The sequence below is a fragment of the Nycticebus coucang genome, chromosome 9, assembly GCF_027406575.1.
Source record: "Nycticebus coucang isolate mNycCou1 chromosome 9, mNycCou1.pri, whole genome shotgun sequence".
Taxonomy (NCBI): Eukaryota; Metazoa; Chordata; class Mammalia; order Primates; family Lorisidae; genus Nycticebus; species Nycticebus coucang.
In genome coordinates, this window is record NC_069788.1 from 49,415,286 (window position 1) to 49,443,256 (window position 27,971).

Genomic DNA, 27,971 nt, shown 5'->3' on the forward strand with positions numbered 1-27,971 from the left:
CCTTACCGACTGAGCTACAGGCGCCGCCCAACACCTCATTTCTTATATAAAAAGAACACCACTCAATTGGGTACCCCTCCCACCCCCACCAATGACATTTATCTGAAACTCCACCCCAAATAAATCAGAGACAGAAGATACAGCTTTATTGTGGAAAAGCTGAGTTGGCAGAAGTCTGAAAGAGCAACAAATTTTTAAACCATCTATTGACAATATATATAGGGGTTGGGGTTTCTGATACACATCTGTGCTTCCCTCCCTCAGCCTCAGATGTATCCCCTTCAACAACATTCATGTCCTTCCTGGACCTGCCTAAATTATAAATCTTCAGGGTAACATCCCATTTATGTAATCCTAGGCACCACTTCCTAGTCAGGCCCCCTTCCCAGTCTATGGCTCCTATGAAGCACTCTGGGGACTGGTCTGCTCAGTAAAGGAAGCTTCGGCTGTTGTGGGGGGCACCTCAGGCATTGACTCAGGTGGAGGGCCACTCTCTTCTTGGAGATGACCCTGATAACGGCGGCGAATGCAGGACAATTCTGTCTCTGAAGGTTGTTCCCAGTTGTACCATGGGTACCAAGGGTCCCCCGAAACCAGGGTGGGGGCTGGCGGAGTAGCACTCACAGCTCCATGAGAGGTACTGAAGTCAAGGTCTCGGGGTTCAACCTGGGGAATGTGGTAACTAAGGAGACCTAAGTGATTAAAACAAGAGAGAAAGTTAAGTATGAGTGAGAAGAGTAGTTTAGATTAAGACTGACAAGAAAGAGAAGTATAAAAGAGAGGGAGCAGTCAGAGCCACTGGGTACATTCATGCATATTGTACACTGCAAAGAGATTAACTGGCCAGGGCAGCAAGTGTGGGCTGACATATCACAAAGCTGTGCTTCCTGCACAAGGACTATAAAGCTGCATCTGCCCCAGCAGAGGGGTACCTCTTCAACTCATGGAATGGTACCATGTAGCTTAGGGTCAGAAATTTATACCAAGATCCTCCTATAGGGCAGCGCCTGTGGCTCAGTCGGTAAGGTGCCAGCCCCCTTATACTGGGGGTGGCAGGCTCCAAGCTGCCCCACCAGCTAAAACAGCAATGAGAATTACAACAAAAAATAGCCGGGTATTGTGGCAGGCACCTGTAGTCCCCGCTACTTGAGAGACGAAGGCAAGAGAATAGCTTAAGCCTAAGAGTTGGAGGCTGCTGTGAGCTATGACACCACAGCACTCTACCAAGGGTGACAAAGTGAGACTGTCTCAAAAAATAAATAAATAAATAAAGATCCTCCTATGATCTCATTATGGCATAGGGACCAGAAATTGTAAAATAAGAGGGAAGGGTACAGAAAGGAAGACAAAGAACAAGGGGACAGGACAATGACAAGGTTAAGAGATTCAGGAGAAGGGACAATGGAACTAGAAAAATTGCGGGGAAGAAATGTTGAGTGCTACTTACTCAAGTAGGAAGGAGCATTTACATCTACCCTCCAGCCCTAAGGCACCTTCTTCATGCCTAATAAAACTGCTTTGTACACCTTTCTCACACTCACCATGATCCCTGGCTTTCTGGATAGCCTGTGTCAACTTCTTGTGTTGCTTCATACAGACACCTGTGGAGAGAAAAATGGAAACTTAGTGCTTATTCTCATATGGTACTTTAAATAAAAGAACACAATTACTCTGTATGGTGTAAAGGGCTCGATTTTAAAAAGTTGGCTTTACCTAATGACCCTGTTCTCTTGTCCTCTCCATGGGCCACAGTTTCCTTATGTGCCCAATGGGAAGAATCCTCTCCCTCTCTCTGAGAGCTGAGATGAACAATTAGGAGGATCTAACCACTACAGAAAAGCCATGTACTAGTAAAGGCTCCAGGAAAGGGAACTGAACACAGTTCAAAGGGCAAATGTAGTTAGTGAGAGGCTTCAGTTGGACAGTCCAGAAAAAGAACCAATAAAGGAGATTTCAGATTTGTGGAAAGCAATCTGAGAGAGCAAAAACAATAGTCTCAGCTTTTTACAGCTTGACTATAAGAAAATGACAAATAATACTGATCGAATTGCCACTCCCATAATGAGGTTCAGATTCACTACAAATTTATCTCGCTTCAAGAGCAGGAATTAGGGCGGCACCTGTGGCTCAAAGGGGTGGGGCGCCGGCCCACATGCCGGAGGTGGCATGTTCAAACCAAACCCCGGCCAAAAACTGCAAAAGTAAATAAATAAATAGACTCTAAAAAAAAAAAGAAAAAAAGAGTAGGAAGAAAGAGTAGGAATTGGCAATTTTTTTCTGATTAGGGCCATATAATAAATATTTCAAGCCTTACAGGTCCTCTGGTCTAATTGAATTGACATTACTATCAAAGAATTTAGCTGATAGGGAGGCGCCTATGGCTCAGTAAGGCGCCGGCCCCATATGCCGAGGGTGGTGGGTTCAAACCCAGCCCCGGCCAAACTGCAACCGAAAAATAGCCGGGCGTTGTGGCGGGCACCTATAGTCCCAGCTACTCGGGAGGCTGAAGCAAGAGAATCGCCTAAGCCCAAGAGCTGGAGGTTGCTGTGAGCTGCGACACCACAGCACTCTACCAAGGGTGACAAAGTGACATTCTATCTCTAAAAAAAAAAAGAAGGTTCAACCAGACTTTATACACACAAAAACCACTGAATGAGTATCTGTTGTCCAACTGCACAAATTAAGAGTGCCCCGAGGAAAAGCAATTCTGGTGGTGGTAGTTATGATGGACTAACCTGTGTATGGAGCATGGAAGACAATACCTGTGTGGGCACAGACAAACTGTTCTAACAGCTTCACGTTCTGTGGGGGAGAAAGGTAGAGAAACATGAGGAGAGAGCAGCAAGATTATCAAAACTGAAAGTGCACAATTTCCACACAAATAGACAATCTTCACCCCACAAAGTTTCTCTAGATGCCATTCATGTTCCTTTCCTGGCCTTTCAACCATTTCACAAGCACAGCCTATATTCTGTCACTGCAACTCACACAGAAGTTTCTTCTGCAGGGGTTATACATATACACACACACATACTTTTTTTATTTTTGGGATAGGGTCTCACTCTGTTACCTCAGGCTAAAGTGCCATGGCATTAGCCTACTTCACAGCAGTCTCAAAATCCTGGGCTCAAGCAGTCCTCCTGGCTTATCCTCCCAAGTAGCTGGGACTACAGGTGCCTGCCACAATGCCTGGCTAATTTTTCTATTTTTAGTAGTCAGGGTCTACTCTTTCTCAGGCTGGTCTGAAACTCCTGAGCTCAGGAGCTCCTCCTGCCTTGGCGTCCCAGAAGCTAATATTAAAGGCATGAATCATCACACCTAGCCAGCAGGGTTATATTCTTTTTATGGAAACAGAGTCTCACTTTGTCACCCCTGGCATCATAGCTCTCAGCAACCTCCAACTCCTGGGCTCAAGTGATCCTCTTGCTTTTTCTATTTTTAGTAAAGACAGGGTCTCACTCTTGCTCAGGTTTTTTGTTTGAGACAGAGCCTCGAGCTGTCGCTCTGGGTAGAGTGCCGTGGCATCACATCACAGCTCACAGCAACCTCCAACTCCTGGGCTCAAGTGATTCTCCTGCCTCTGCCTCCCAAGTAGTTAGGACTACAGGTGCCTGCCACAATGCCTGGCTATTTTGGGGCTGCAGCCATCATTGTTGTTTGGTGGGCCCGAGTGGGATTCGAACCCGCCAGCTCAGGTGTTATGTGGCTGGTGCCTTTGCTGCTTGAGTCACAGGCACAGAGCCTCAGGTTGGTCTTGAACTTGTGAGTTCAAGCGATCCATCCACCTTGCCCTCCCAGAGTGGATTATAGGCATGAGCCACCACACCTTGCCCAGGGGTTAAATTCTAAAGTCAGTCTTAAAGACATAAATCTGGGGATAGCCATTGATAATGACATTGCAATGTCCACATATAAATGATTGACATAGGTAATAGCATGATGAACATAAGGTATATATTCACTAAAAAGAATTTTGCAGTTTTAATTAGAAATAATGACTCAGCCAGCAAATCAATCACAAGAGATGACTCTTGAAGAAAAAGCAGGTATAGTTGTGGAGTGGAATGGTAGACAGAATCACCTGTACTATTCAATGTGTAATCTTTCTCTCCCCCTTGGTAATACAATTAGTTGTAACCTCTTTTTTTTTTGTAGAGATAGAGTCTCACTTTATTACCCTTGGTAGAGTGCTATGGTATTACAGCTCATAGCAACCTCCAACTCCTAGGCTTAGGCGATTCTCTTGCCTCAGACTCCTGAGTAGCTGGGATTACAGGCACCTGCCACAGTGCCCGGATTTTTTTTTGAGACAGAGCCTCAAGCTGTCACCCTGGTAGAGTGCCGTAGCATCACAGCTCACAGCAACCTTCAACTCCTGGGCTCAAGCAGGTCTCCTGCCTCCACCTCCCAAGTAACTGGGAATACAGGCGCCTGCCACAACACCCGGCTATTTTTTGGTTGCAGCCGTCATTGTTGTTTGGCGGGCCTGGGCTGGATTCGAACCCGCCAGCTCAGGTGTACGCGGCTGGTGCCTTAGCCGCTTGAGCCACAGGTGCTGAGCCATGCCCGGCTATTTTTTGTTGCAGTTCAGCCGGGGCCGGGTTTGAACCCGCCACCCTCGGTATGAGGCCAGCATCCCACTCACTGAGCCACAGGCACCATCCACTTTTTTTTTTTTTAGACAAGAGTCTCAAGCTGTTACCCTGGGTAGAGTGCTGTGATGTCACAGCTCACAGCAACCTCAAACTCTTAGGCTTAAGCGATTCTCTTGCCTCAGCCTCCCAAGTAGCTGGGTCTACAAGCACCTGCCTCAACACCTGGCTAGTTTTTCTTTTTCTTTTAGAGACAGAGTCTCACTTTGTCGCCCTTGGTAGAATGCTGTGACGTCACAGCTCACAGCAACCTCCAACTCCTGGGCTTAGGTGATTCTCTTGCCTCCGCCTCCTGAGTGGCTGGGACCACAGATGCCTGCCACAACGCCCGGCTATTTTTTGTCGCAGTTTGGCCAGGCCAGGTTTGAACCTACCACCCTTGGTATATGGGGCTGCAGCGCCCTACTCACTGAGCCACAGGCACCGCCTCCGGCCAGTTTTTGGTTGTAGTTGTTTGCCAGGTTGGGGCTGGATCCAAACCCCCAGCTCCAGTGTATGTGGCTAGCGCCCTGGCCGCTTGAGCCACAGGTGTGGAGCCTATGCCCAGCTATTTTTTGAGATAGGGTCTCGCTCTTGCTCAGACTGGTCTCGATCCTGTGAGCTCAGGGCAATCCACCCACTTCAGCCTTCCCTATAAATTAGCCCATAGGGCTAACATTTTTTTTTTTTTTTTTTTGAGCAGAGCCTCAAGCTATTGCCCTGGGTAGAGTGCTGTGGCATCACAGCTCACAGCAACCTCTAACTCCTGGGCTCAAGCGATTTTCCTGCTTCCACCTCCCAAGTAGCTGGGACTACAGGCACCCGCCACAACGCCCAGCTATTTTTTTTGGTTGCAGCCATCATTGTTGTTTGGTGGGCCAGGCTGGATTCGCATCCGCCAACTCAGGTGTATGTTGTTGGCGCCTTAGCCACTTGAGCCACAGGTACTAACCCTAAAATTTTTTAGTACAATCCATTTGAGTGTGAAAAACTGGGAGAAAGGGATGTTATTACAATGCCAGAAACAGTTACTACAAAATAGATTGTAAAGGCGCCAGGCTTTTCTTTTGTTTTAATTAATTTTTTTGAGACAGCGTCTCACTTTTTCACCCTTAGTACAGTGCTGTGGCATTGTAGCTCACCACAACCTCAAACTCTTGGGCGCAAGTGATCTTCTTGCCTCAGTTTTTCATTTTTAATAGAGACAGAATCTCACTCTTGCTCAGGTTCATCTCAAACTCCTGAACTCAAGCAATCCGCCCGCCTCAGCCTCCCAGGGTACTAGGATTACAGGCCTGAGCCACGACACCCGGCCCAGGGCTCCAGGCTTAAGAACTGTGGGACACTTATAGTAATCTCTTTAGCACTGCAAAGAGATTATAGAGAAAAGATTCTCCTTACCCTAAAGTCAACATGCAACTTGTGATCCCGGCAGATGGGGCAAGGATTCCCAGCAACTTTATTCCTACGCTGTGAAGAGAAAAAACTAGCAGTTGAAGATGTTCAAAGTCCTGTGAGCAAAAGTTCAGAAGTATTGTGCCTCCACCCCCAGTCGACATCCTACTCTTATAAACTCACGATACATGTCTTTCGAGTCCTCTGTGGAGGTACACCACCTTTGTGGTTGCGGCGGTAGTCAGCCCAGACGGGGCGGGAACCATAGCGGGTCTGATATTCTGAAATGAAAAAGCACACCAAGTTATTCCTAGGTGGAAGTATATCGGGTAGCTCTGTCCACTTATCTCAAACCTTCCCTGATGATCACTTTCCTCATGTAGAGTTACCTTCTGATTCCAGGTATTTCCAGGGTTCATCTTTATAAGGGGAAATAGGAAATGGGGGTGAAGAATCTTTCTCAGAGGGGGCTTTGGTGCAAAGACTCTGAAGGGGAACCTATAATAGAGGAAAAAAAAAATGAAGGACTGAGTTCAAGTAAAGGACTCAATTCTTTTTTTTTTTTTTTTTGTGGTTTTTGGCCGGGGCTGGGTTTGAACCCGCCACCTCCGGCATATGGGAACGGCGCCCTACTCCTTGAGCCACAGGTGCCACCCCGGACTCAATTCTTTTACTTATCACAATTTGCAGGGAGGGGGAATGTATGTCCATTGTGTTAATGAGGAATGTATATGGTACAAAGAATTTCTGTTGGGGTTAAAGTGACATAAATCAACAACCACTCTCCCTATCTTCAACTGGATCCTGCAAGAGAAGCTAATGTTACAGGATAACGAAGATGACTCGAAATCAATTTTATTTTTTTGGGAGAAGGGATTTATTTATTATTTTTTAAGACAGAGTCTCACTTTGTCACCCTTGGTAGAGTACCGTGGTGTCACAGCAACCTCAACTACAGGCAACCACCACAAAGCCTGGCTATTTTTTTAGAGATTGGTTCTTGTTCTTGCTCAGGCTGGTCTTAAACTCCTGAGCTTAAGCACCTACCTTGGCCTCCCAGATTTCTAGGATTATAGGGAGAGCGGTTTATTTTTTTATTTTTATTAAATCATAGCTGTGTACATTAACACAATCATGGGGTACAATGTGCTGGTTTTATATACAATTTGAAATATTTCCATCAAACTGGTTAACGTAGCCTTCATAGCATTTTCTCAGTTACTGTGTTAAGACATTTATATTCCAGGTTTACTAAATTTCACATGTACCCTTGTAAAATGCACTGTAGGTGTGGTCCAACCAATTACCCTCCCTCCACCCATCCTCCTGGAAATCAATTTTATTTGAGACGACAAAGAACGTGGCACATATGGGCGGCACCTGTGACTCAGGGGGTAGGGGGCCCGCCCCATATACTGAGGGTGGCACGTTCAAACCCCGCCCAGGCCAAACTGCAATAAAAAATAGCTGGGCATTGTGGTGGGCACCTGTAGTCGCAAGCTACTCCGGAGGCTGAAGCAAGAGAATCGCCTAAGCTCAAGAGCTGGAGGTTGCTGTGAGCTGTGACAACACAGCACTCTATTGAGGGTGACAAAGTGAGACTCTGTCTCTAAAAAAAAAAATAAATAAAAACCTGGCACATAAATAGTATTCATACTTTTTGGACATTATGAATAGAGTCTGATGGAAGGACAAAGAAAGAAGGAGGATGCCTGGCTACTACTCCAACATTAAAGTGTATGGTGGGGCTTGTCACCTGTAGCTCAAATGGCTAAGGTGCCAGACACATTCACCAGAGCTGGCAGGTTCGAATCCAGCCGAGGCCTGCAAAACAATGACAACTACAACCGGGCGTTGTGGCGGGTGCCTGTAGTTTCCGCTGCTCGGGAGGCTGAGGCAAGAGAATCGCCTAAGCCCAAGAGCTGGAGGTTGCTGTGACCTGTGACGCCATGGCACTCTACCGAGGGTAGAGAGAGACTCTGTCTCTTAAAAAAAAAGAAAGAACAAGTCAATATCCAATTCAATCGAATCCCCAGTCACTAAACTGCCCAGTTTTATAAAAAGCTGAACGTCAACATTCCACAGTTCCACAGGGCAGAATAAACTTGAGTCCTAACGCTAGTTTCAAAGCGAACAGGGCTGTTATTAACTCTGCAGGGACTTCTATTACCACTCTTCAGTCCCACTTTAGGGAGTGGCAGCTGGGCAAGCCTTCCAATTTCGCCCTGCCCTACCAAGAACCTCCAGGGTGGTAAGTACTCGAGACTAAAGGGAAATTTCAATCCAAAGAACTGAGTTAAGCGTTCAACTCCAATAAGAGAATAATTTAGTAAGACAAAGAGAGCTCAGAAACCGGTCCCCTGGTCGTGAAAGTGTATTCTGACTTTAGTAGGAGATAGTAGGGCTGGTAGAAATTAGAATTCCTCAATTCAAAGGTACCCCAGACTTAGACACCACCTATACAGTTAAGAGCCGGGTGCGTATGGTTAATTCAACCATCCAATTTGCCGAAATGGTATTTTGTGAAGAGGCTGACAACCTACCCCTGAGTCTTAGCTCTGAGCTCAGACTTAGAAAATGCGCGCAGTGTTAGGGAGGAGGAGGGGGCGGGTATTCAGGAAGTTAAGTGTTGCCTGGACAGTCAAGACACAAGCACCTGGTAAAGTCTGCGTTCGAGGATTCTCAGCAATGGGGTGACGACTTAGGAAAGGTCTAACTAACTTGGGGGTGGGCAGAATGTCCTTCGAGGAGTTACCTGAACTCCGTAGGCACTTCGGAAGGACGAAAAGACAGTAAGCCGCCTCAGCAGCGTGTTTAACACGGAGGTCGCCATCTTGACGTGGCCAGGCACGGGAATAGCCAGAAAGATGACTGCGCATGCTTCCGGAAACTGACTAAGGTAGGGGCCGGGACAAACCCGCAGTGCGGAAGGCAGTGCGCCTTTGCGTCAGGACGGAAGCGTGAAAGGGGGGACGTGGATGGAAGCCAATTTTAACTGCGTCACAATCTAAGTAGACCTAAAAATTGCGTTTTTTCTGGACCAGTCGCTACGACTTTTAGATCTCATATTTATAGTTAGTCTTTTAATCAATTTTGAAGGCGTTTTTGACCGGGATCTTCTTAGTGCGCGTGCGCCAGTATGTTTCTACCAACCCCGGGTGAGAACTGTTTTCGAGGGCGGAAGTGGTGGAAGCAAAGGAAAGGGAGGTGCTAGGCTGTCTGGTCGCGCGCCCCCGACTGGGGGAGCAAGAAGGAGGCGGAAGAGGGAGCCGAAGGAAGGAGCCGAGTGGAGACGAAAGAAGGGTAGCCAATCAGCGGGCGATTTGTCTTTCCTGTTGACCAATGAGTTCACTCCTCGCGCACAATGTCTCGCGACAAGGGCGTTTCACTAGCACGTTTGGGCGCGTTGGGCGGCGTCCGGGTATAAAAGACTCCACCCGAGCGGGCAGCCGCCATTCTGGGGTTCGTTTAGAGGTAAGTTTTGGTATTTTATTTTATAGCGGTTAAAATTTTGCGGAGAGCGTTGGACTGGGAAGCGAGGTAGGGATGGGTTCGGTTGAGAGCCACAGTTTGTATAAAGCGGCTGTGTTCGGGATGGGATGTAGAGATGTGTTTGGGGAAAACAAAGTGGTATTTCTGGGTGTTTAAAAAGCAGCCCGTACTGATTACATCTTTCTCCCTTCTGTTCCTTTTATCCCAGGTTTGAATTTTCTCGGAGAAAGACAGGCCGGCCACGAGGAAAACAAACAAGCTGCAGCAACGTCTAAGCCCTTGAAAGGATCCTGAGAGGGGGGAAAGGGAAAACAGCAGCCACCAGCCCAACCACTTGTGTCTTCTACCCCTTCCCATCTGTCTTGCCCACCCCACCAGCCCACGCTGCTTGGGACTTGAAATCTGTGGCCGAAGGACCGTCACCACATAACTTCAAAAATAATCAACCACCCTCCCTCCCCAAATCCACCCAAATTCACTCGCCCAGCGTTTACTTTTTTGAATCCACTCAGAATTTTTTTCTACGACCCCCCTCCCTAAATGGAGTTTGGTGGGGGGGAAATGAATACTGAGTTGGCCTTTGTTTTTTTAAGAGACTTTTTGATCCAATGAGGCCCCCCAAATAATTGAGTTTTGGGTCCTGGTTGGTTGTTTTATTTTTTTTCCTCCAAAATTTTACCCCTCCCCCCTGAGCCCGAGGTGCTGACGTCGCAAAAAAATTGGATAGTAAGTGTCGAATTTTCAAAAACCAGCCTTGCAACAAGAACTCAACGTTTCCCGTTGTGAAACCAAAAATAATGAGAGGAAGAAATGAGACCATAGAACAAATACAGACCTGGAGAAGGACCAATCCGGTCACTTAATCTCCATTAAAAAGGGCCTGTGGGTCTAAACAGTCTTGTTCTCTCTCCCCTACCACCTATCTCGTCCCTGTCCTGCTGAGCAGGCGAGGAGAGGGTGGAGGGAGGGCCAGCAAATGAGGATTTTGATGGTTAACCCTTGGTAATCCAGCCAATTTCCAGACTGCCAAAGCCATAAGTGTTTATTTTTTATAAGGAGGAATGGTTGCCTTCCTCTGGTTAGCAGCAGTCTTCAAAAGGGTTAATGAGCTCACATACAAAAGATGTGGATCTTGTGGCCCAAAAGTCCCACTTCTTTGTGTGTGAGACAAGCAGGGCGCCTTTCAATTTGCCAGATAAATAAGCAATCTGTACATAAAGATTGCAGGGTAAGGATATGGGCAGTGAGAAATGATAGCTGGCTATGACTTTTAAATGATTGTTAAATCCTCTCAATTTAAATGTAATTTGCTTGGGTATATTTGTGTGGTTAAAATAGGTGGCAATCTAGGAATAAAGATTGCAAGACACTTAATTTAGGGCAAAATATAATCTTAGTGTCAGTCCATACAAGATGATAGTTGGGGAGGTAAATGTCTTGTAATTGTTGCAGTTTGCATAGGTTATTTAAAAGCAAAAGTGATTAACATTTTAACTTGATATTTTCTGGTGGGGGGATACAAGTTAAGAGGGGGGTAAAGGTTGGGAAATGTGGAATTCAGGAGTATAATTTTAAAAGCCATTTAGTGCAATTGAATGCTAGCTTTCTAAAAGATTTGTTTTGTTAAAAGGAATTTTTTTCTTCCCTGCTTCAATATGGCGACTTTTCCTTGTCCTTTTGTCTTCCAAGCGGCGTTGCAGGTTGTGTCTTGACCAATTTTTCTCCTGTCCTCCCACCTCAACCCTATTTGTTGAGAGAGGTCCAAGTCCTCCCCCTTTCCCTCTGTTGGGAGGATGGGGGTGGTCGATGGTAGTAGGTCGAACCTCAATTGCAAATGCAGTTCTTCCCTCAGAAAGCTGTTATTTTTAATATTGCTTTAATTTTCACTACGCTCTTAACTGATCAAAATAGGTCAAATTTACTAAAATGGGGGGTTGGCTTTTGTTTTTTTACTATAAAGGGTGTTTTATGGTGTAATCGTAGCTACCGGCAGAGCCAGGGTGGCTTTGTAAAAGTTAAGAGTCCTCTTCTCCATTACAAAATGGCGTCCTTCTTTTGTTTTTCTACCCCTTTTGCCATCCAGAGCTTAGGGCCGCCCTAGTTACTTGGTCAAGGGGGAGGAGCAGCATTGAAAGGTGATGTAATCAGCTTTCCTCTCTCCACCCTCTTGAAACTCCACCCCTGAGCAGATGTCTTCTGGACTCCTTGTGCACATTGCTGCTAGGGAGAATAACAGGAGAAGACATTTTCCTTATTTTCTTTAGATACAATCTTTAAAGCCTTTGTCTTAAAGTGATAAAAGCTTATAGGCATTAGGTATCAAGGTTGTACAACTCATTGAGTAGCTCTAGTTTTTATATTTAACAATCAGCCAGTCGCTTTTATTCTCACTTTTCCTTCACTCATCACAACTGCTTGGAAGTTTTCCCTACTTTAGTTGCCACAGTTGAAAAAAATAGGCAATCCTCAACTACTTTAAGACTGGGAAGCTTTGAGGGGAGTGTATGAGTGTGTGCATGTATGTGTATTGGGGAAAACGAGAAAGACACAAGGGCTTATGAGAGTAACTTTAGACAGATGGGACCTAATAACACTAAAAGGTGTCATTTCTGCTCAGGAACCAAGCCTTGGGCATCCTGCACTTGGTTGCTTTGTATGATAAGAATCTGGGGGAAGGTGGGTACTGGTAGGACTTTCTTCTAAATCACCCCTATTCCCACTTCTCGGTTTGGGGATAAACTCTTTGTATTCAGTGCTGTATCACGTTCTCCACTGCTTAGTTTTCCTGTACATTGGTACTAGGATGAGAAGTGAATCTTTAGGAAAGGAGGCGGCAGTTGTAACTCAAGGCAGGGGGAATCAAGCTACGGTTTCTGGTAAGCAAAACCTTTCTGGTATTACATTTCACAACCTTCATTTCTTTTTTTCCAAAGAGCCACCTTTTTTGAATTTCTTTTTCCTTCCCTTCTAAAAGAAATTCTTTAAAAGCATTAATGAAAAAATATAATGTCCTTTTCATTTTTCAAGTCGTGGAGTGCTGTGGCAGTTGGTGCATGTTCAAAAGCCATGCCCTATCTGAAAGGTATTGGATGTCTGGTTCCTTTCTTATCTTCCCCCAGCTTTTTCAAAGTCAAATCTCTTATCAGACTTTCCATATACTTTTTATTTAAAGTCCTGCATTGAAGTGTGGAGATTTTAGGCAGAATTGGAGAGCCATTTTGTACAACTGTCCTGTGGTAATTCGGGTGAGACTTAGGGCTAATTTTCTACTGGGTATGGATTTTCAAATTGTGAATTGGATGGGAGGGATTCTTCCACGTGTCTGTTGATCACAAGTTTTTGTTTTTTATCTTTCAAGCAGTTTGCCATGTACCTCTGCAGGATACCTTCCTGGGGAGCTGAACATTCTACCCACTGGGGTTCCTGATCTCTAGTGAGCAGGGGATTAATAAAGAAGATCTTCCTTAACTTGGGAGATGGGAAGCAAGGCCTACTAGGGAAACCAAATCCATCCAGAGATCCTCAAACCTGATCTTTATAGTTTGTGACCAGAGTTCTATTCTGAGATCTTTTCCCATGAGTGGGGATGGTGTGTGATTTTGCATCCTTACTGAAAGGCAAATAAGCTTTTGGGAGGTGATGTACCAGGTTTTTAAAATAACTGAGAGTTGGGGGCTTACTATAATGACATTAGGAATCATCTGAGAGACGTATTTCAGTCCACTGTTGACTCATACTAAGAGAAATGCCTAAAACACAAAGGGAGGAAAAGAAGGGGAACATAAGGGATGTTAGGTACAAATAATTTTCATTTCCAGAAGTTGCTAGAGGCCTCTGAGGTAAACTTGGAATGCCTTTCTCCTTTTGTTAAGAAATAGTTGTGATTTTTTTTTTCTTTTTTTAAAGGGCTCTGGCTTGCCAGAATATTTGTCCTGAACCAGTTCAGTCCTGTTTTTATTAATGATGGGTATGGAATAAGTAGCAACGCTGGGTATTTTTTTTTTTTACCCTATTAACACTCAAGTAAAATTAATTTTGGAGGCAGCAGTTGGTGTTACTGGCAGACTTCTCTTTGGTAAGAACAGTAGAAAATTCCCCAGTGCCTTGTGCTGGGAGTGCAAAGCTCTGCTCAACATCCTGCATAAAGAGCTTGGATTAGGACAAGGTGGAGGTAGGCCAGGCTGCTTTCCCCCATACCCAACCTGTGTTTTCTGCCTTCAGTGAAATTAATGGCTCATTAAAACAATCATGCTCTGGATTATTAGAGGTTCCAGGAAGCTTTGATCACGAGTAGGGAATGTTAAATATGACACTTGGTCACTACCCCTGGCTTCCCTAGGTCAATTCAACTGCCTTCACTGTAGGTCTGTGCCTAGAATGTTAAGCTCTGCTACTTTCCACTTGAGTGCGTTGGAACTTCTTTCAAAATGTACTCACTTCAAAGTGAGGAAACTAGGTTGTAACACTTTGGGTCCTTAATTTTAAACAAGTAAAAATCTAATCCGCCTGCAGAAAAGCCACCACAAGAAAATCTATTTAAATTTTATCACAACATTGGTGCACATGAGACAAAATTTCATATTTCCAAAATTTAATAGTGGAAAGTGAATATTTAACAGTTCTTTTGCTTTGTCTCCTAGCTTCCCTTGACATAATAGTCATTGTTTGTTTATACAAATGAGAATTAAAAAGTCCCTGGGTTCCATCCCCAGCAGAGGGCACTGGGCAGAACTTAGCTTTGTGCTCATTTGTCCATTTTTCCAAGTCTGTTTTTCTCTCTCTTGTCTCTCATCCTCTCAAGTGAAGGAGCATTTGAGCTCATGTGATAGTTTTTGAGCTTCTAAAAGAAGTAGGCATAGCAGGCCTAATGGCTGAGCTCATAGTTGGATACACAAAAGGAAATTCTTAAAGGTTATGTATATTCAGCTCTGGATTTCAGTCAGCTATGTTAGGGGGACAGGTTTGAAGGGATGTTTAACTTGGCTTTTTGTAAAATTGTGTATATTTTGCTTTGGAATCTAATGGTAAAATTGTGTTTATAGAGAGACTTTAAAATTTCTTAAACTCGTGTTGCTTATAATATGTATCTGGACCCATTCGTTGCTTTTTTAGTCTCCAACACATGGGAAATCTGTTTTATGTATCCCTTTATTGTATATATGTGTTTCACTTTATAATGCCCTATTACATGGGAAGTTTCTTTATCCCTGAGTCTGTTTCTGTCTCTCTGTGTGTAAGAATCACCACTCTTCAGTGGATTTGGCCCACAGATTTCTAAGCTTTTCCAGTATTCTACTTGAATGTTTTTCTTTCTGACTTTAGGTACCTTCATTTGTCCTCAGGAGGTCCCAGGGCAGTAGTAGCAGCAGCAGCACAGTTGACCTAGATTTGCTCACTTCTCAGCATTTCTTGCTTCATTTCCTTCTCTCTGTGCAGCCAACAGGTTTTGAGGTCTAGAACCAAGATCATACTACTGCCCCTTTTACCCTTGTTGCTTCTACTGCTTGCCTAGATTGTTAGGACCTAAACATTTAGGAATTTATTGATATTTTTATTGGGAGGACTAAACCATTGAGATTGTTATGCTTGTGTTTCTAATTTGCATTACAAGAACTATTTTCTGCCCAAAATATAGTCATTTTTGTAAAATACTAGTTTTTCCACTTTTCTGCTGGATTTGTGTCTATTATCTCTGTACTAGATATAGGATCCAAGAGGCTATTTCTCCTTGTCTCCTTCCTACTCCCTTGTTTCCCCAATGCAGGTTTGCTGAGGTGGCTTTCTTTTTTGATTTTCAGAAGCCCATGTTTAAAAGCCATGTGGATTAAAAACCCTGATCACAACCATGTTGATACTAAATCACCTCTCTGGAACTTCGGTTCTGGCCTAGAAATTGCTTCACACTTCTCTTCCCCTTCCATAAAACTTTAGCTGGTCTGCAGTAGCTGCTTAAAATCTAATGGCATTTTTTCAACTTCTGGCTTTATTCCATTTTTGTCAGTTCCGTGATTTTTAGTTTCAGCCTTGTCTTGGTGATCTTGGACTGTGTGATTTTTGAGGGGAGTAAGTAAGGGAGTCAGGTTTGCATTTTTGCTTTCAAAACCACAACCCAAGCTTTTAACTTAGAAGTAATAAACACTTGTGCAGTGTTTAAGTAATGAATGACATTCTGTTCAAGGTTTAGGAGGACCCGCTTGACTTCCTTTGCATCTATTTGTCTGCATTTCTGGGAGCTACCCTCCAGATCCCTTGGGGGAAGGGGTTCTGTTTTCAGGTTTTGTTTTCTCTTACCGCCTACCATTTCAGCTAATACATTGGTGGTGATTATGAATTTTGGTGGACTAACAAAAGTAAATCAACGCTTACAAGACATATAGTCCAAACACCCAAGATCTGCCCAATTTTGAGCAATATACAGGCTTCAAGCCAAATTTATCAGCTTGGGAGAGGGTTTACCAATAAACAAAAATGCCTTGAGGGTTGAGCTTATGGGAACTTGGAATCTTAGCTCTAATATAATCTAGTGGCCTTCAGCTGTCCTAGGAAGGATGTAAGGGATGGGGGCTGCTGCCCCAGTCCTCCAGACTAATTGCCTTCCCATTCAATCATGTATTCACCCTTGCCAGGGCTAATTTTCTTAGTAGTAAAATGGTCTGTGTTGATTTTTCTCATCTGGAAAATAGAATAGTTGTATAATTAGTCATTGTATTTTATTAGATACAGAGATGGGTATACTAGAATGGTCTTTGCTACCCATTTATTCTGTTTGTTTTGCCTTCTCATTTTAGAAACCACAATCATGGGTTCGGGTCCCATAGACCCCAAAGAGCTTCTAAAAGGCCTGGATAGCTTCCTTAACCGAGATGGGGAAGTCAAGAGTGTAGATGGGATTTCCAAGATCTTCAGGTAAGTCTATACTTTTCTCTGGATTTATTTTGAATAGAGGATATCATGTGTTGGAATATGGTTATAGTTGAGGCAGACATTAGTGATTTAAGAGAAAAAAGGGATAGCCGGGCATTGTGGCGGGCGCCTGTAGTCCCAGCTACTCGGGAGGCTGAGGCAAGAGAATCGCTTAAGCCCAGGAGTTGGAGGTTGCTGTGAGCTGTGTGAGGCCACAGCACTCTACCGAGGGCCATAAAGTGAGACTCTGTCTCTACAAAAAAAAAAAAAAAGAGAGAGAGAGAGAGAGAAAAGGGAGAATGAGTCAGATTTAGATACACTTGGGCTCCAGTGTAACCTGTAATCCTAGCACTCTGGGACCCTGAGGAGAGATTGCTTGAACTCCTGAGTTCGAGACCAGCCTGAGCAAGAGGCTGGTCCCATCTCTACTAAAAGTAGAAAAACTGAAGTAAGAGGATCACTTGAGCCTAAGAGTTGGAGGTTACTGTGAGCTATGGTGCCATAGCACTCTACCCAGAGCAACAGCTTGAGACTCTGTCTCAAAAAGATTCAAATCCAGTAAGTGATAGGAAAAGATCTGTTGGTTGGAGATGGAAGAGACATAATGGAGGCTGGATATTTGGACATCCACAGTCCCAGTCTACACTTTGGAATGAGAGCCAGGGGAGTCCGGTGACAGAATTTTGGATTTGTTTTGGTTCATATTCCATTTACCCGAAATGTTATTTTACTTCAGGAATCCTCAAGTTTTCCTTGGGAGAGCAGATAACTAAGGCAGTCTCTTTTTTTTTTTTTGGAGACAGTCTCACTTTGTTCCCCTCAATAGAATACCGTTGCGTCATAGCTCTTCACAACCTCCAACTCTTGGGCTCAAGCAATCGTTTTATTTTAGCTTCCTAAGTAGCTGGGACTATAGGCGCCTGCCACAATACCAGGCTAGTTTTTCTCTTTGTGTTTTGTTTTATTTTTTATTTTACTTTTTTTTTTTTTTTTTTGAGACAGAGTCTCACTTTATCACCCTCGGTAGAGTGCTGTGGCATCACAGCTCACAGCAACTTCCAACTCCTAGGTTTAGGCGTTTCTCTTGCCTCAGCCTCCTGAGTAGCTGAGACTACAGGCACCTGCCACAACGCCCAGCTATTTTTTTGTTGCAGTTTGGCCAGGGGGCTGGGTTTGAACCCACCACCCTCGGTATATGGGGCCAGTGCCCTACTCACTGAGCCACAGGTGCTGCCCTACTTTGTTGTTTTTTTTTTTTTGAGACAGAATCTCAGTCAGTCACCCTGGGTGGAGTACCCTGGTATCAGCTTAGTTCACAGCAACCTCAAAGGCCTAGGCTCAAGGGATCCTCCTTGCCTCAGCCTCCTGGTAGCCAGCACTATACGCATTCACCACTATGCCTGGCTAGTTTTTTTTTTTTTTTTTTCTATTTTTAATAGATAATGAGTCTCAGTTTTGCATTGTCTAGTCTTGAACTCCTGAGCTAAAGCAAACTACCTGCCTCAGCCTCTGAGAATGCTAGAATTACAAGCATGAGTCATCCATGCCCAGCCATTTTTGTTTTCGTAGAGATGGGTTTTTTTTTTTCTTTGTTTGTTTTTTTTTTTAGAGACACAGTCTCACTTTATTGCCCTTGGTAGAGTGCTATGGCATCACCGCTCACAGCAACCTCCAGCTCCTGGGCTTAGGTGATTCTCTTGCCTCAGCCTCCTCAGTAGCTGGGACTATAGGTGCCCTCTCCACAATGCCTGGCTATTTTTTTGTTGCAGTTTGGCCGCCCTCAGTATATGGGGCCGGCACCCTACCCACTGAGCCACAGGTGCTGCCCTAGAGATAGGGTCTTGTTCTTGCTAGGCTGGTCTCAAACTCCCAAGCTCAATCACTCCACCTGCCTCAGCCTGCCAAAGTGCTAGGATTACAGACCTGAGCCCACTGCATGCCCAGCTAACTAAGCCAATCTTAAGTTGAATGCTATGGAATAGTAGTTGAAGGCTATGCTTTGCACCTGCAAATAGAGTGAAATGTATCCTGTATGTTAGTGAAGTAGGGATTCTCCCCTTCCCAGATCAGAGATACAGTATCTCCTTAGTTGTCTTCTGTTCTCCCATGGATTGTCATGTCACTCTGGATCCTTCCCATCCTAGATACATGTGTGATCCCCCTGCTGTGGAGCAAAGTCCCAAGTCATTAGAGATCTTTAGGCATTTCACCTCAGGTTAGAGGAGCTTTTGTTAAAGGAAGAGACTGGCCAATCCATTTCTAACTTTTAATTCATCTCCTATAGTCTGATGAAGGAAGCACGAAAGATGGTGAGTCGATGCACTTACTTGAACATTCTCCTGCAGACCCGATCACCAGAAATCTTGGTCAAGTAAGTGAGGATCTGGGTGGCTGGAATGGGAAGATGTAATTATAGAAGATGGGGGAGGTGAGGGTTAGAATTCCTAGGTCATTAATGGGGGACTAGGAGTGGGTGATTTGGTACTTTCAAAACTCAGGAAGGGTATTACAGATTCTCCTGCTTGCTTGCAGGTTTATTGACGTTGGTGGCTACAAACTTCTTAACAACTGGTTGACATATTCAAAGACAACCAACAACATTCCCCTCCTCCAGCAAATTCTACTGACTCTGCAGCACCTACCGCTCACCGTAGATCATCTCAAGCAGGTATTGTCCGTCTTTACAACTCTGATTCTTCCTTTTTAGTTTAGTCTAATGCAGTGGTTCTCAACCTTCCTAATGCTGCGACCCTTTAATACAGTTCCTGTGGGTTGTGACACAAAGGTTGGGAACTGGTGGCCTAACGGATGAAAAAGTCTCACTCTGTGGCGGGCGCCTGTAGTCCCAGCTACTCCGGAGGCTGAGGCAGGAGAATCGCTTAAGCCCAGGAGTTGGAGGTTGCTGTGAGCTGTGTGAGGCCACAGCACTCTACCGAGGGCCATAAAGTGAGACTCTGTCTCTACAAAAAAAAAAAGAAAAGTCTCACTCTGATGTGGCTGCAGTCTTGGGCTTGTAAGGTAGAATGTTTTTTTAAAAAAAAAAAGTGGGCTTAGCACCCATAGCATAGTGGTTATGGTGCCAGTCACATATACCGAGGCTGGTGGGTTCAAACCCAGCTCAGGCCAGTTAAACAACAATGACAACTGCAACCAAAACATAGCCGAGCAGGCAGTGCCTGTGGCACATGGCGGGTTCCAACCTAGACCCAGCCAAACTGCAACAAAAAATAGCTGGGCGTTGTGGGAGGTGCCTATAGTCCCAGCTACTCAGGAGGCTGAGGCAAGAGAATTGCCTAAGCCCAGGAGTTGGAGATTGGTGTGAGCTGTGATGCCACAGCACTCTACCAAGGATGCTAAAGTGAGACTCTGTCTCTTAAAAAAAAAATAGCCGAGCGTTGTGGCAGGCACCTGTACTCCCAGCTACATGGGAGGCTGAGGCAAGAGAATGCTTAAACCCAAGAGTTTGAGGTTCCTATGAGCTGTGACGCCAGGGCACTCTACCAAGGGCGATATAGTGAGACTCTTGTCTCAAAAAAAAAAAAAGAATAGTGGCTGGGCATGGTGGCTTATACCTCCAATCCCAGCACTGTGGGAGGCCGAGGCAGGAGGATTGCTTGAGCTCAGGAGTTTGAGACAAGCCTCACCTAGAGCCAGACTTCCCTCTCTACTAAAAATAGAAAAATTAGCTGAGCATTGTGGTGGGTGCCTATAATCCCAGCAACTCAGAAGCTGAGGCAAGAGGATTGCTTGAACTTGAGAGTTTGAGGATCCTGTGAGCTATGACACCATGACACTACCCAGGGTGAGACAGAGGGTCACTCTGTCTCAAAAACAAACAAAAAAATAGAAATTTGGAATTTCAGAAGACATGGTTTGAATTTATTTTCTTTAGTAGGTGTGCGGCTTGGGGTACTTCTTATGTCTGAGCCTCAGTTTTTTTGTCTGTATAATGGGAATAATTATACTTACCTAATTTGCTTATTCTCAGGGTTAAGTAAGAATATGTACACAAAGATTTTGTGAAAGGTTGACTATCTTTGTTATGAGAGATTATGAGTGAGTTTGTGGGGGTTGTTAGCTCTGAGTGGGCTTAAGTGCCTTCTGGCATTACCTTTCTGCTGCTCTCATCTCTCGTAGAACAACACAGCCAAACTGGTGAAGCAACTGAGCAAGTCAAGTGAGGATGAAGGTAGGGTTGCCAGTCTTCTCTATCATGGGCTTTTCTCCATTATTTCCACTTAATTGCCTTTATTTCTATCCCGTCCTTGGATTGTCCCTTCACCCCTTCCTTCCTCTTTTTACCTTACCTTGCTTTTCTTTTTCTTTTAAAACTGTAGTTTCTCTGATATGTTCCCTCTTTCCTGTCCTCAATTCCAAATGGTGTTAAAGCTTCAACTAAAGCTTATTCTGTAAGATCACTTGGTATGTAGGCACTGTGAAAGTTTTGAAACACTGTTATGTTTCCTTATTTCACTTTCAAGAAACATAGTCAATAGCATCCTTTCTGGTTTACCTGTACAAGTGTCAACTTGCTCAGCTTATTGGTGTTGTTGGTCATTTGTTTCCATCCATGCAGATTTTGTGTTTCTTGATTTTTGTGTATCTCAAAACTTGTGTAATGACTCATGTACAAAAGGCATATGCTTAAAATTGTGGGGGGGGGGCCCCACAGGATATAGTATCATTCTAAAGTGTCCTATCATTTACTTCTATAAAGGGAGTTTAAAACCTTTAGGTTGTTGCCACATACCCTATAATAAGTGTTGGGTCTGTTTGCTCCCTGTTTGCATCAGAGTTAAAAGTTATCTTTGTAAAAGATAGCTCTTCTTTTCATGTTCTAGTTTTTAAAGAGTTTGGTTTTTAAGCTTATTTCATGTTCTTAAAACTCAGGGTTACTTTTTGTACCGTACTGATTTTTACAGTATTTCTTCAAACCTCTCATTGTCTGAGATGGGAAGAATGATATTTTAAACTACTGATATTTAGGCATTTACCTTTTTCCCACCTGCAGAGCTCCGGAAATTGGCGTCGGTCCTGGTTAGTGACTGGATGGCTGTCATCCGCTCCCAGAGCAGTACCCAGCCTGCTGGTAAGCTCCTTCGTCCTTCATCTCTTGTATTTATTTCCTGGTGGGGTGTGGCCTTCAGATGCTCCCAGTCTGCTTCACCTCTGACAGTCTTCTGTTTAAATAAAATCCTTCTACTTTGTTTTTCCACAACAGAAAAAGATAAGAAGAAACGTAAAGAAGAGGGAAAGAGTCGAACTACTCCTCCAGAGCGACCGTTGACTGAGGTGAAGGCTGAGACCCGGTCTGAGGAGGCCCCAGAGAAGAAAAAGGAGAAGCCCAAGTCTCTTCGAACCACAGCACCCAGTCACGCCAAGTTCCGTTCCACTGGTAAGGCTGTAGGCTGGTCTTAGGAGAATTTGTAGGCATATACACACCCAGAGCCTTACAGTGGGATAGTTTCTTGTGTGCTAAGTTAAACCTGTGAAAGAGGGCAAACTAGTGAAAGAAGCTTTGCATGGGTTAAGCAGGGCTAGAAGAACATTTGTCGGTAGGAATGGGGAAGAAAATTCAGGGGGCTGGAGGTGAAGTTCACCTGCCCACACCATGTCTCTTTACTTAGGACTAGAGCTGGAGACACCATCTTTGGTGCCTGTGAAGAAGAATGCCAGCACAGTGGTGGTTTCTGACAAGTACAACCTTAAACCTATCCCCCTCAAGCGTCAGAGGTATGGACCATGTTCTGGGTTTCTAAATGGGGTACTTGTGTGGGCATGAGGGAAAAAAGAAGGGTAAGTCAGAGATGTTGACAGTTCCTCTCTCACAGTTCTGTAGCTGCTCCAGGGGATGCTGTCCCCCCTGCAGAGAAGAAATACAAGCCACTCAACACGACACCTAATGCCACCAAAGAAATCAAAGTGAAGATCATCCCACCACAGCGTGAGTCTAAAGTGGGGAGATCCTGCTTAGAATTAGGAGCAAAACTCTTCATGGGACGGAATGTCTTGGGAGGGGGAAGGGGTTTTTTTCCTTTTATTTTCTTCCTTTTACTTTCTTTTGATTTCTTGATATCCTTTACTTTTTGGACCTCTGAAACTCCCCTTTCATGGAGTCACTTAGGAGTAATTTTATAGATAAGATAGAGAGGTATGCCATTCTGTGACTGATCAAGAGCACCTGTCAGGATGACCGGTTATGTTCATGGGGGCTCACATCATCAATTACCTGAGCTCTAATTCACATCCAGAGCCCTGGTTTCCCTGCCAAAAGACAGCTAGAATAATAAGAATTTCCCAGGTGAATCCTGCATTTGCTTCCTGGTCACCTTGAGCTTTATTGTGCCCCTAAGTTGAGGCAGGTCTCCATTGGCCTATTTTTTGCCTGATTTTGTCTGTAGGACTTAGGATAATAAAGGAGGTCTTATGATTCCATTTGATTCTCTTTCCTTTGTAGCTATGGAGGGCCTGGGCTTTCTGGATGCTCTCAATTCAGCCCCTGTTCCAGGCATCAAAATTAAGAAGAAGAAGAAGGTGCTGTCACCAACAGCTGCCAAGGTATGGGCACCAAGAAGTAGGATTTAGTGACCCAGTACAAAAGGTAAAGTAGAAGGAAAGATCCAGCATCCATGATGTAGACTCATGGGGGGTGGGATCATGTTAGAGATGGAGTTTTTCTTTATCAGAACCATCGGGGGAATCTTGCCTAAGACTTTGGACTAATTCCTTTGCTCTTGGCTTTCCGGTCAGCTCATTAACTTCCTTTTCTTCCATAATAGCCAAGCCCCTTTGAAGGGAAAACAAGCACAGAACCAAGCACAGCCAAACCTTCTTCCCCAGAACCAGCACCTCCTTCTGAGGCTATGGACACAGACCGTCCAGGGACCCCAGTTCCTCCTGTTGAAGTCCCAGAGCTCATGGATACAGGTAATTTAGAAACTGATTTAGTTTTGGGAATTTTCTGAAAGGAAGAATCTATATCTGAAAACTCTTCTGCTTTCAGCCTCTTTGGAGCCAGGAGCTCTGGATGCAAAGCCAGTGGACAGTCCTGGAGATCCTAACCAACTGACCCGGAAAGGCAGGAAGAGGAAAACTGTGACATGGCCTGAGGAGGGCAAACTGAGAGAATATTTCTACTTTGAACTGGATGAAACTGAACGAGGTAAGAGGTTATTTCCTGGGCAGTGCCCACCCATAGCTCGGTAGGACCCGGGCCACATACACCAAGGCTGGCAGGTTCAAACCAGGCTAGGCCAGCTAAAACAACAATGACAACTGCAACAACAACAAAAAAAAATAGCCAGGCGTTGCTGTGGGTGCCTATAGTCCCAGCTACTTAGGAGGCTGAGGCAAGAGAATCACTTAAGCCCAAGAGTTTGAGGTTGCTGTGAGCTATGACGCTACAGCACACTGTTTCAAAACAAAAATAGGTTATGGCGGCACCTGTGGCTCAAAGGGGTAGGGCGCCGGCCCCATATGCTGGAGGTGGCAGGTTCAAACCCAGCCCCAGCCAAAAAGTGCAAAAAAATAAAAATAAAATAAAACACACACACACAAAATAGGTTATTTCCTACATAATAGGCATGTATAGGGTACTTTAAAAGGACATAGTTGTGCTTACTTTCGCGCTCTTTTTTTTTTTTCTATTTTCTGATAGTAAATGTGAATAAGATTAAGGACTTTGGTGAGGCAGCTAAGCGAGAAATACTGTCAGACCGACATGCATTTGAGACCGCCCGGCGTCTGAGCCATGACAACATGGAGGAGAAGGTGCCCTGGGTGTGTCCCCGGCCTTTGGTTCTGCCCTCACCTCTTGTCACCCCTGGGAGCAACAGCCAAGAGCGATATATCCAAGCTGAGCGGGAGAAGGGAATCCTGCAGGAGCTATTCCTGAACAAGGAGAGGTGAGCAGAATGGGATTCATGCTCTGGGGTATTGAGTGTTTGGGCTCTTGAGAGGAACATGACCTAGGGTGATTAAGAGAAGGGGAAGAGGTTAGAACTTGGAGGGCCTGAATAAATAATTTAACTATTGTTCTTCTTCTCTTTTCCATTGCCTGTGGTATCCCTGATAGTCCTCACGAGCCTGACCCTGAGCCCTATGAGCCCATACCCCCTAAACTCATCCCCCTAGATGAGGTGAGTGATGTCATGTGGCAATGGTGGGGTGATGACAGAGGTTGTAACATTCTTTGATTTCAATGCATCTTTCATCTTCATGCTTTCAGTTAGTCCTGACTTTTCCCCTGTTCTTCTTTCAGGAGTGTTCCATGGATGAGACTCCATATGTTGAGACCTTGGAACCTGGGGGGTCAGGTGGCTCACCTGATGGGGCAGGAGGCTCCAAGTTACCTCCTGTTCTGGCCAATCTTATGGGAAGCATGGGTGCTGGGAAGAGCCCCCAAGGCCCTGGAGGAGGAGGCATTAATGTCCAGGAGATTCTTACCTCTATTATGGTATGAGCCCTTCTTCTCCTTTTCCACTTTCTGTGGAACCTCCTTAAGTGTTCCTTCCTGATTCTGTCTCTCATTCTCTCTATCCTAGTTCCCTACATTTTCCCACTTACCTCCTAATTTGCCTGTCCCTTTCTCTACAGTTGTTACCCTTGTTCTCTGTTGATTTTGTCCTCTTAACATCCTCACAGGGTAGCCCAAACAGTCATTCCTCAGAGGAACTACTGAAACAACCAGACTATTCAGACAAGATCAAGCAGATGCTGGGTAATCTTCAGGGCCAGCCCCAGGGGCTGGGGGAGGAAGCCTACAGTGGAGTTGGGGGAATCAGGGTTTCCAGATACTGAAGAGCACAGGGCTGTTGCCACTAGGCAAGAAATGGGAGGGGAAGACTGGAAAGAGAGCATTGCTCTGCCAGGTTGGTCTGAGAGGGTCAACTGGGCTCGCCTAAAGGGGAAATCACGCCATTCTCAAGTCCTCGTGCTGACTGTCACTCCTATTTTCATTAACAGTGCCACATGGACTCCTAGGTCCTGGTCCAATAGCCAATGGTTTCCCACCAGGAGGCCCAGGGGGCCCCAAGGCCATGCAGCACTTCCCTCCTGGACCTGGGGGACCTATGCCAGGTAAGTGGGTAGTAAGTGAGTAGAGGTTGGAATGGGCTTATCTACTTAATTTCAGTCTAGCGGAAGTGTAAGATTGACCACAAGTTAGGGGTTTAGGTTGGGGAATGTTCCTGAGTGTTAACAGGGAGCTGATACTGTCTTTTTTTTTTTTCTCATCCTAATAGGTCCTCATGGAGGCCCTGGTGGGCCTGTGGGTCCACGTCTTTTGGGTCCCCCACCACCTCCCAGGGGGGGTGATCCTTTCTGGGATGGCCCGGGTGACCCTATGCGGGGAGGCCCAATGCGGGGGGGTCCAGGACCAGGTCCTGGACCATACCATAGAGGCCGAGGTGGCCGAGGAGGAAATGAAGCTCCTCCTCCTCCTCCTCCATTTCGAGGGGCCAGAGGAGGTCGCTCTGGAGGAGGACCCCCAAATGGACGAGGAGGCCCTGGTGGCATGGTTGGAGGTGGTGGACATCGTCCTCATGATGGCCCTGGTGGGGGCATGGGCAGTGGCAGTGGACATCGTCCTCATGAAGGCCCTGGCGGTGGCATGGGCAGTGGGCATCGTCCCCATGAAGGCCCCGGTAGTAGCATGGGTGGCGGTGGAGGACATCGTCCCCATGAAGGCCCTGGCGGTAGCAGTGGCCATCGTCCACATGAAGGTCCTGGCAGTGGCAGTGGTCATCGTCCCCATGAAGGACCTGGTGGAGGAATGGGTGCTGGTGGTGGACATCGCCCCCATGAAGGCCCTGGAGGGAGCATGGGTGGAAGTGGCGGACATCGCCCCCATGAAGGTCCTGGACATGGGGGGCCTCATGGTCACCGACCTCATGATGTCCCTGGTCACCGAGGCCATGACCATCGAGGTCCACCTCACGAGCACCGTGGTCATGATGGCCATGGGGGAGGGGGCCACCGAGGACATGATGGAGGCCACAGCCATGGAGGAGGTAAGGATGCTCCCTGCCCCCCCACCCCATATAGCTTTTGGTGTCCCATACAAGATTCTGGGAAGTAGGGGAGATTCACCACTATGGGTATGCCAGGTAGAACATAGTGTCTCCTTAGTGTCCCATTATGCATGGCAATTCCTACCTTCTGCCCTTCCGCCAAATCCCAGAGACTGTTTTTCTGAAAGTTCTCAGGATGGTATGGATTGGGGTAGTGAGGTTGGCATTACCTTTAGCTATCTCATCTAACCACTCTGCCATCATTTCCACAGACATGTCAAACCGTCCTGTTTGTCGTCATTTCATGATGAAGGGCAACTGCCGCTATGAGAACAACTGTGCCTTCTACCACCCGGGTGTCAATGGGCCCCCTCTGCCATAGGGACCACCTGCCTGCCCTGCCCACACACCCCCTGTGGATGCAGCCTTGCTCCTTCCACCTTGTTATGGCTTCTGTGAGGCCCATTTTCCCCTTTCCCCAGCTGATGAGGAGCCGGCCCCCTCAGTTCCCACCTGCTTGGGTTCCTGGGGGTTTTCTGATCACTGGTGCGCATTGATGTACATATTTTCCTCCAGTCTGGGGAGGAGAGAGACTGGACACATCTTTACCCTGAACTGCTGAAGAGGAGACCCAGTTGGCTTCAATTTTTGAGGAGATTCACCTTGTACCCCAATCCCTTTCCAGTATTACCCTTATGCCTGAGAACCTAAAGCTGGTTATCCTGGAGAACACCTCTATTCTCCTACTGTGGGTCCTCCACATGCACATAACTCTGACACAGGGTCAGCTGCACCTAGCAAATCATCTCAGCCAAATCATCCCAGTTTATTATTCTGCTTGGGATGGGGAGATCGTGAAGGGATATGGTATATCCCACTGCACTGAGGGCTCAGTCAGGCTGGACTTGAGTTCTGGAACACACATCATCCCTACTCCTCCCCTGACATGGGCTCTACATTCTGAGTCCTTTTTTCAAGTAGGACGTTGCAACCACCTGTGAACACTGAAATCTGCATCATGGGTTTGCTAGGTTTGATGATGGCAAATTCATGTTTGCAGCCAGTGAAAGTTAACTGGCATAAGTAAGGCTGGTGGTGTCAGTCTGCCCTTGCTGACCTACAGCCATTTGGAGACTTCATGAGATACTTCAGTGAGACCAGCTTCTCATCAACTTGTGCCCAGCTTGTTGGGCCTGACAGTCACACTACATGCACTGCCTTTGGGAGTTAGCTTGCTCCTTGCCCCCACTTGGAACCTTGTCAGTGTGAGGCTTGCAGAAACCTTGCCCTGTAAGCCCTCTGAATCCCCTCCAGGTGCTTTCCTGGGTGGATTCAACAAGATGATTTTGCCCTTTCCCAGTCCTCTCCTTCACCTGTCTTGGCATCAGTTGTTTTCTATGAAAACAGTGGATTGGTTGGGTTTTGTGCAGGGTCTTGGGTTAGAGCCAATGGATTTGAGGATGAGTATTTTCTTTTTCTTTATGTTTTGTATATTTTGTACATTAATAATAAACAGTGGAAAGAGAAGCAGCTTATTTAA

At 45.6% G+C, this 27,971-nt stretch overlaps 2 protein-coding genes across 3 annotated transcripts; one reads left to right on the top strand and one right to left on the bottom strand.

Moving 5' to 3' along the window:
* Positions 1–119: 119 nt before the first annotated feature.
* On the bottom strand, positions 120–8,906 carry MRPS18B (mitochondrial ribosomal protein S18B). The gene is made up of 7 exons (XM_053602948.1): positions 8,782–8,906; positions 6,416–6,524; positions 6,210–6,307; positions 6,033–6,101; positions 2,736–2,802; positions 1,542–1,601; positions 120–692 (listed from the first exon to the last, which is right to left on the bottom strand). Exons 1-7 carry the CDS (start codon positions 8,857–8,859, stop codon positions 400–402), a joined length of 774 nt encoding a protein of 257 aa, XP_053458923.1. The 5' UTR covers positions 8,860–8,906; the 3' UTR covers positions 120–399.
* On the top strand, positions 8,794–27,971 carry PPP1R10 (protein phosphatase 1 regulatory subunit 10). 2 transcript variants are annotated; one of them, XM_053602937.1, is made up of 20 exons: positions 8,794–8,925; positions 9,727–10,244; positions 16,307–16,424; positions 18,706–18,792; positions 18,954–19,089; positions 20,559–20,610; positions 21,433–21,510; positions 21,643–21,816; positions 22,049–22,154; positions 22,253–22,365; positions 22,879–22,979; positions 23,201–23,348; positions 23,425–23,583; positions 24,079–24,325; positions 24,496–24,559; positions 24,682–24,876; positions 25,065–25,140; positions 25,386–25,499; positions 25,664–26,431; positions 26,704–27,971. In XM_053602937.1, the coding sequence occupies exons 3-20, from the start codon at positions 16,318–16,320 to the stop codon at positions 26,811–26,813; spliced, it is 2,835 nt and encodes a 944-aa protein (XP_053458912.1). In that variant the 5' UTR covers positions 8,794–8,925; positions 9,727–10,244; positions 16,307–16,317; the 3' UTR covers positions 26,814–27,971. The 2 variants fall into 2 exon arrangements, with proteins under 2 accessions (XP_053458912.1, XP_053458911.1); XM_053602936.1 differs by lacking the exon at positions 8,794–8,925 and adding an exon at positions 9,105–9,500.

Bases quoted from the DNA above. Each gene is read 5' to 3' on its own strand.
- MRPS18B (XM_053602948.1), bottom strand. From the start codon at position 8,859: ATGGCGACCTCCGTGTTAAACACGCTGCTGAGGCGGCTTACTGTCTTT. The intron at 6,308-6,415 runs GTAACTCTACAT...TTTTCATTTCAG, and splicing joins GAAATACCTGGAATCAGAAG to AATATCAGACCCGCTATGGT. The intron at 693-1,541 runs GTGAGTGTGAGA...TTAATCACTTAG, and splicing joins CCAGAAAGCCAGGGATCATG to GTCTCCTTAGTTACCACATT.
- PPP1R10 (XM_053602937.1), top strand. From the start codon at position 16,318: ATGGGTTCGGGTCCCATAGACCCCAAAGAGCTTCTAAAAGGCCTGGAT. The intron at 22,366-22,878 runs GTGAGTCTAAAG...TTTCCTTTGTAG, and splicing joins GAAGATCATCCCACCACAGC to CTATGGAGGGCCTGGGCTTT. The intron at 22,980-23,200 runs GTATGGGCACCA...CTTCCATAATAG, and splicing joins TGTCACCAACAGCTGCCAAG to CCAAGCCCCTTTGAAGGGAA.